The sequence below is a fragment of the Mauremys mutica genome, chromosome 15 (assembly GCF_020497125.1).
Source record: "Mauremys mutica isolate MM-2020 ecotype Southern chromosome 15, ASM2049712v1, whole genome shotgun sequence".
NCBI classification, from domain to species: domain Eukaryota; kingdom Metazoa; phylum Chordata; order Testudines; family Geoemydidae; genus Mauremys; species Mauremys mutica.
In genome coordinates this window covers 33,107,753-33,115,144 of record NC_059086.1, presented here as the reverse complement: position 1 = coordinate 33,115,144, position 7,392 = coordinate 33,107,753, and the positions used below count along the sequence as shown (strand labels likewise).

The 7,392-nt window shown below is 66.7% G+C and overlaps 1 protein-coding gene across 1 annotated transcript; it reads left to right on the top strand.

Annotated features, from left to right (window-relative positions):
- The first annotated feature begins 233 nt into the window (after nucleotides 1-233).
- Nucleotides 234-7,329, top strand: EMP3 (epithelial membrane protein 3). The gene is made up of 5 exons (XM_044988633.1): nucleotides 234-382; nucleotides 4,713-4,798; nucleotides 5,229-5,331; nucleotides 5,719-5,859; nucleotides 6,264-7,329. Exons 2-5 carry the CDS (start codon nucleotides 4,721-4,723, stop codon nucleotides 6,431-6,433), a joined length of 492 nt encoding a protein of 163 aa, XP_044844568.1. The 5' UTR covers nucleotides 234-382; nucleotides 4,713-4,720; the 3' UTR covers nucleotides 6,434-7,329.
- Nucleotides 7,330-7,392: the final 63 nt, after the last annotated feature.

Below are 7,392 nucleotides of genomic sequence, written 5' to 3'. Positions count from 1 at the left end.
GAGGCACAAACTCCTGCAGTTTGCTTCCCCACTTTACCTGCGGGGGTGGGTTGGGGGAGAATGATTTTTGGCGGGCAGGAAAGTCTGAGTCTGTGTGTGGGATTTGGGCATTGTTCTGGGGGGGGCGGTTAGCACGTGGGAGGGGGGTGGAAAGCTCTGGGGTTCCCCTGCGTTCGGGGATGCCCCCCCCCGGGGGAAGGGAAATCCAGGGGGCTGTACTTCGCCAGACACACGCCAGTCCCGTCCGGCCCCTCCCTGCTGGGGCGGCTGCCAGGGGTAGGGCTGGGGAGCGGGGGGAGGATTCAGGCGGGCAGAGAGAGAGGGATAGAGACAGCCGGCGCGAAAGAGGAGAGACCCCCCCCCAGCCCGTCTGCAGCGCCAGGTATCCCCCACCCCCTCCCGCGGGGGGACCCGTCCCCCTTAACTCCCTGCTGGGGGATCTGCCCCCCTTTCACTCTGTTCTGGGGGGACCCGTCCCCCTTAACTCCCTGCTGGGGGGACCTCCCCCGTCCCCCCTAACTCCCTGCTTGGGGACCTGCCCCGCGTCCCCCTTCACTCCCTGCTGCGGGACCTGCCCCGTCCCCCTTAACTCCCTGCTGGGGGACCTGCCTCTTTTCACTCTGTCCTGGGGGGACCTGCCTCCCTTAACTCCCTGCTGCGGGACCTCCCCCCTAACTCCCTGCTGGGGGACCTGCTCCCTGCTCTCCTTAACTCCCTTCTGCGGGACCTGCCCCCCTTAACTCGCTGCTGGGGGACCTGCCCCGTTAACCCCCTGCTGGAGGGGTGTCTGGATCGGTCTCTATCTGGACGTTTCCTTTGCGGAGTGTAGAAGTTCTGCGCTGGTTGCTGTGCCGGGGGCGGGGGGGATTCCAGGGCGCTGGCTCCCCCCACCCCCCCGTGCTCTTGGTTTAGAGGGGAAGAAATAACCCCTGAACCCCCTCCCCCGTGCGCTATGCGGCCCCTGGTATCGCCTCCCACCCACAGCATCCCTGCCCCTCCACAAACAGCTAGAGCCCCTCCCCCAACCCCCCCAGCGCCCCGCACCCAACCCCCCCAGCACCCGCATCGCCCCCCACCCAACACACCCCACCCAACCCCCCCAGCACCCGCATCGCCCCCCACCCAACACACACAGTGCCTCCCCACCCCACCCAGCCACCCCAGAACACGCAGCGCCCCCCCCCCATATACCCAGCCCCCCCTGAGCACACACAGCCCCAGAGGAGGGCTCTGTCTCCGGATCCATCCAGCCCTTGGACTCTGCTCCACTTGGTGTCTGTGGACCCCCATCCCACTAGGAGCTGGGCTGAGATCACCAGACACCCACAGTGGGGTAGAAGCCGGCGCCCCCTGGAGGGGAAAGGTCCCGTGTCCCATTCCCTGCTCCCCATAACCAGCCAGTCCCTGCCCTGGGGCCAGGTGGGAGCCAGCGCCCCCTAGAAAGGAGAGGTCCCTGCCCCATGCCCCATCCCCCTGAGCCAGCCAGTCTCTGCCCTGGGGCCAGGTGGGAGCTGGCGCCCCCTAGAGGGGAGAGGCCCCGGGCCCGTTCAGTGAGGCAGCCAGTCACACTCAGGCCAGCACCACTGCAATCAATGGTCAGTTGTTTGTGTCTCTTCAATGGTGTCTTGATTTAGAACAGAAAATACTAACTTGTGGCTGAATGGCCCCGGGCTGGGAGCCAGGCCGCTCACCAGCGCCGCCGGGCAAGGCTGGAGCTGCCTTTGAGGGTGTTACTGTGACTCAGGGTGGCCCACAGTGCCCCTGTGTGGGGTGCCGTGCTGCAGGGAGCAGGGCAGGGGGCTCAGCAGGGGGCACTGGGCTGCAGGGAGTGGGGCTGGGGAGTCAGGAGGGAAGCTGGGCTGCAGGGAGTGAGGCTGGGGGTCAGGAGGGGCGCTGGGCTGCGGGGAGTGAGGTTGGGGCTCAGAAGGGGGCGCTGGGCTGCAGGTAGCGGGACAGGGGGCACTGGGCTGCAGGTAGCGGGGCAGGGGGCACTGGGCTGCAGGTAGCGGGGCAGGGGTGCCCAGCAGGGGGCGCTGGGCGGTGGGGAGTGAGGCTGGGGGTCAGGAGGGGGCGCTGGGCTGCGGGGAGATGGGCAGGGGGCTCAGTAGGGGGTGCTGGGCTGCGGGGACTGAGGCTGGGGGTCAGGAGGGGGCGCTGGTCTGCGGGGAGTGAAGCTGGGGACTCAGCAGGAGGCACTGGGCTGCAGGGAGTGGGGCTGGGGGCCAGGATGGGCCGCTGGGCTGTGGGGAGCGAGACTGGGGGTCAGGAGGGGGCGCTGGGCTGCGGGGAGTGGGGCAGGTGGCTCAGCAGGGGGCACTGGGCTGGGGGGGCGAGGCTGGGGGTCAGGAGGGGGCGCTGGGCTGTGGGGAATGGGGCAGGGGCTCAGCAGGGGGCACTGGGCTGCAGGAAGGAGGCAGGAGGCTCAGCAGGGGGCGCTGGGCTGTGGGGAATGAGGCTGGGGGTCAGGAGGGGGCGCTGGGCTGTGGGGAGTGAGGCTGAGGGTAGGGGGGGCGCTGGGCTGCAGGGAGGAGGCAGGGGGCTCAGCAGGGGGCACTGGGCTGTGGGAAGTGAGGCTGGTGGTCAGCAGGGGGTGCTGGGCTGCAGGTAGCGAGACTGGGGGTAGGGGGGGCGCTGGGCTGCGGGGAGCGAGGCTGGGGGTCAGGAGGGGGCACTGGGCTGCAGGGAGGAGGCAAGGGGCTCAGCAGGGGCTGCTGGGCTGCGGGGAGCGAGGCTGGGGGTCAGGAGGGGCTGCTGGGCTGCGGGGAGTGAGGCTGGGGGTCAGGAAGGGGCGCTGGGTTGTGGGGAGCGAGGCTGGGGCTCAGCAGGGGGCGCTGGGCTGCAGAGACCGGGGCGGGAGGCTCAGCAGGGGGCGCTCTCCCCAGTCAGCACAGACTCTAGGGGGCGCTGAACTCACAGATGCAGCATGTTTGAAATGAGCTGTAATACTGAGTCTATGCTCTGTAAATATCCCCACAAATTGAGGGGTGAATCGTGCCACAGTCAGAACCGATTCATTTTGACCTGTCTCAATTCACCGGCGGGGGGGTCTCTGTATAACCTGTACCCGGGCCCCACCCCAGAGGGGCCGCATCTCAGTGCCAGGTGAGGTGTCCCTGTATACCCAACCCCCGCGCCCCACCCTCAGAGTGGCTGCGTTTCAGTGCCAGGGGAGGGGTCCCCATATAACCAGCCCCCGTGTCCCACCCCAGAGAGGCTGCATCTCAGCGCCAGGGGAGGGGTCCCCGTATAAAGAGCCTCCGGCACAGAAATGTGGGGTGGGGGGAGCTTGCCTGAATTCAACCCCAGAGGGCGATGGAGCCAGGGGGAGGGCGGGAGTCCCACACGCCCCAGCTGAGAGGCCAGCAACAAATTGGGAATTCCTGAGTAGGAGGAAATATTCAGTGCTAAATTGATGGGCCTTGGTATCCCACCCCCTCCCTGTCCCCCAGATCAGACCCCTGGGCCCATCTACCCCGGTATCCCACCCCCTCCCTGTCCCCCAGATCAGACCCCTGGGCCCATCTACCCCGGTATCCCACCCCCTCCCTGTCCCCCAGATCAGACCCCCTGGCCCATCTACTCCGGTATCCCACCCCCCCTCTCTGTCCCCCAGATCAGACCCCCCCCGGCCCATCTACTCCAGTATCCCACCCCCTCCCTGTCCCCCAGATCAGACCCCGGGGCCCATCTACCCCGGTATCCCACCCCCTCTCTGTCCCCCAGATCAGACCCCCGGGCCCATCTACTCCGGTATCCCACCCCCCTCTCTGTCCCCCAGATCAGACCCCCCCCGGCCCATCTACTCCAGTATCCCACCCCCTCTCTGTCCCCCAGATCAGACCTCCGGGCCCATCTACCCCGGTATCCCACCCCCTCTCTGTCCCCCAGATCAGACCCCCCGGGCCCCCCTACTCTGGTATCCCACCCCCTCCCTGTCCCCCCAGATCAGACCCCCGGGCCCCCCTACTCTGGTATCCCACCCCCTCCCTGTCCCCCCAGATCAGACCCCCGGGCCCCCCTACTCTGGTATCCCACCCCCTCCCTGCCCCCCCAGATCAGACCCCCGGGCCCATCTACCCCAGTTTCCCGCCCCCTCCATGCCCACTGGTTCAGACCTCCAGGCCCATCTACCCCGGTATCCCACCCTGCCATCTGATAAATGGGGAGGTTGGGAGCCAGGACTCCTGGGTTCTCTGCCTGGCTCTGGGAGGGGAGTGGGGTCCAGTGGTGCAGATCGGGACAGGATGCTGGCTGGGCATGTTCTAGGGTGGCTGTGGGGAAATCCAGCTCCACACCCAGCGCTCACATGATCCTGGAGCATCTGGAAACCATTAGGGGAGGCTGGGACAGAGGGATGTTTGTGTGTGTACATGGGGGGGAGGAGGGGAGTCAGAGATTCGGGGCGGGACGGTGCCTGGGGGGGAGGGGGGCTGGCTCCTGGCTGGTTTCCCGCCTCAGAGTTAGTCTCCCCCCTTGGATTGGAACCGGGAAGTGCGTGGGGACTAGCGGGAGGCTGGGGTGCGGAAGGACTGGGGGGTAGCCAGGAGTCTGAGGGGAGAGGGGTGGGGGCTGGCTCCTGGCTGGTTTGGGGTGGGGGAAGGCCTAGTGGGTGTCCTGACGAAGGGGGTCTGAGGATCTGGCCCAGGCCTCAGGAGGTGTTTGGTCATGGCCACGTTCCCCATTGACACCCCCTATCTCCAACCCCCCCCCAGCACTCGCCATGAGCTTCCTCCTTTTTGCCATCACGGGCCTGCACGTCCTCATCCTCGTGCTGCTCTTCGTCGCCACTCTGGACAAGGTGAGACACCCCCCCCCCCGCCAACACCAGGCAGAGGACCCAGGAGTCCTGGCTCCCAGCACCTCCTACTCTAACCACCAGCCCCCAGAGCCAGGGAGAGAACCCAGGAGTCCTGGCTCCCAGCACCCCCTACTCTAACTATCAGCCCCCAGAGCCAGGTAGAGAACCCAGGAGTCCTGGCTCCCAGCACCCCTGCTCTAACCACCAGCCCCCACTCCCCAGAGCCAGAGAAAGAACCCAGGAGTCCTGGCTCCCAGCTCCCCTGCCCTAACCACCAGCCCCCAGAGCCAGGGAGAGAACCCAGGAGTCCTGGCTTCCACCCCCCCTCCTAGAACTGGGGATAGAACCCAGGTGCCCTGGCCCAAGGCCCCAGGCTGGGGGAGGGGAGGGCATCTCAGGGCCCTGTGCTAATCCCCCTTGTCCCCCCCAGTCGTGGTGGGTGCTGCCGGATAATGAGACCGTCAATCTGTGGTACGACTGTCTGTACGACAACACCACCCAGAGCTGGATGTGCGCCTCTGTTGCTGAGAGCCGTGAGTGGGGGTCTCGGAGCCGGGAATGGGGGAGGTATTCTGGGATGGGGGGAAGGGGGTGTTAAGCATGAGGGGGATGGTAGAGGAGTGTCAGGTGGTGATGATGGGATGGGTCAGTCCCAGATATTCTGGGCCAGCCACGCCACACCCCAGAGGGGCCGCATCTCTGTGCCGGGCAAGGGGTCCCCAGATAACCAACCCCTGTGCCCCACCCCAGAGGGGCCGCATCCCAGTGCCGGGCGATGTCCCCGTATACCCAGCCCCCACCCCCCACCCCAGAGGGGCCATGTCCCAGCGCCAGGCGAGGGGTCCCGTATACCCAGCCCCCGCGTCCCAGCGCCGGGGGAGGGGTCTGCGGTCTCACCAGCGGCTTTTCCTCGTCCCCAGAGTGGCTCCAAGCCGTCCAAGCCCTCATGGTCCTGGCTATGCTCTTCTCCAGCTTCGCCTTCATCCTCTTCATGTACCAGCTCTACACCATGGAGCGCGGGGGGCTCTTCTATGCCACCGGCGTCTGCCAGCTCTTGGCCTGTGAGTAACCAGCCCCCGTGCCCCGCCCCAGAGGGGCCGCATCACAGCACCACTTTTCTCCCTGGCTCTGGCAGGGGAGTGGGGGCTAGTGGCGGGGGGGGGGGGGGCTGGGAGCCAGGACTCCTGGGTTCTCTCCCTAACTCTGGGAGGGGAGTGGGGGCTAGCGGTTAGTGGGGACTGGGAGCCAGGACTCCTGGGTTCTCTTCCTGGCTCTGGGAGGGGAGTGGGGGCTAGCGGTTAGTGGGGACTGGGAGCCAGGACTCCTGGGTTCTCTCCCTGGCTCTGGGAGGGGAGTGGGGGCTAGCGGTTAGTGGGGCTGGGCTGGGAGCCCGGACACCTGGCTGCTCTGGCCTGAAGCTGCCCCTCACCCCTCCTCTCTGTTGTCCCCGTGCCCCCCGGTGCAGGTATCTCGGTGTTCACAGCCGCCTTGATCTACGCCATCCACGTGGACAAATTCCACCTGCACCGGCAGTCGGGCGGCTCCTTCGGCTACTGCTTCGTGCTGGCCTGGCTGGCCTTCCCCCTGGCGCTGCTCAGCGGCATCATGTACATCCACCTCCGCAAGAGGGAGTGACCCCCGCCCCCATTGCAGGGGGGCTGCTCGTCACCATGGCCCATCTCTTCCCCCTGCCCCATGGCGGCCTGGCCGTCACATGCTGCTGGGTCCCTGGAGCCTGTCCTGGCCCCACCCAGCTCTCTTTGCCTTGTCCGTGCCGGCACCCCCAGGGTCAGGTCCCCCTCTGCATGGGCACCTGCTCCCCTCCCGCCCATCACCAGGCCCCATGGCCATCCCCTGCTCCCCTCTCCGTGGCCCGTTGTGGGTGGGACAACCCTGGTCATGGAGGGGATCCCCGGACGGGGTGACACTGTCCAGTCATCTCACTGAACATGCTGGGGATGGCCCCCCCTGGCCATGCCTTACAAATCTGGGTGCCACACGTACAAATCTGGGGGTCACACCCCTTGCCCATGCCTGGCAGAGACGCCCTGGTCTCAGATCCCCCCATGGGCACACGCCGTGGTCTCAGATCGAGCCATCGCCGGCTGCAACCCCTGGCTCGCTGCTTCATTCTGCTCCCACTCGGGCGTCTGGATGGGTGGAGCTGGGCACTGGGGCGTTGGTGGCAGCGCTGAGGGGCCCCCCACTGCTGCCATCATGGCGTCTGCTCTCACCATCCTGGTCCAGAACATGGCTTACAAATGTGGGGTCCCCCCCTCCTTGAGAGGTGGCAGTTCCACAGTGCGGCACCCTCCCCTCTGCAGGAAGGAGGTGGGCACCAGGGGGGTGGTCCCAGGGGAGGGACACCCCTTCTTCCCCAAGGCGGGGATTTCCGGGCTCCCTTGGGGCTATAGGGAGCCTTCCTTCGGCGGCATCTCCGTGCACGGCTTCCATCCAGCCCCGCGCCGGCCGCAGCCCCGCGCCTGGGCTCCACCATTTATACGTTTGGACAATAAAAGTGACCTGATTGAGCTGCCTGGTGGCTTTGACAGCACTTGTTTCTGTAGCAAGGGATTGTGGGTAGGGCTGGGCCA

What these genes read in the sequence shown, in the direction of transcription:
- EMP3 (XM_044988633.1), top strand. Translation starts at nt 4,721, where the DNA reads ATGAGCTTCCTCCTTTTTGCCATCACGGGCCTGCACGTCCTCATCCTC. An exon ending in TCGTCGCCACTCTGGACAAG is followed by an intron (nt 4,799 to 5,228) that starts GTGAGACACCCC and finishes TGTCCCCCCCAG; the next exon opens with TCGTGGTGGGTGCTGCCGGA. An exon ending in CGCCTCTGTTGCTGAGAGCC is followed by an intron (nt 5,332 to 5,718) that starts GTGAGTGGGGGT and finishes CCTCGTCCCCAG; the next exon opens with AGTGGCTCCAAGCCGTCCAA.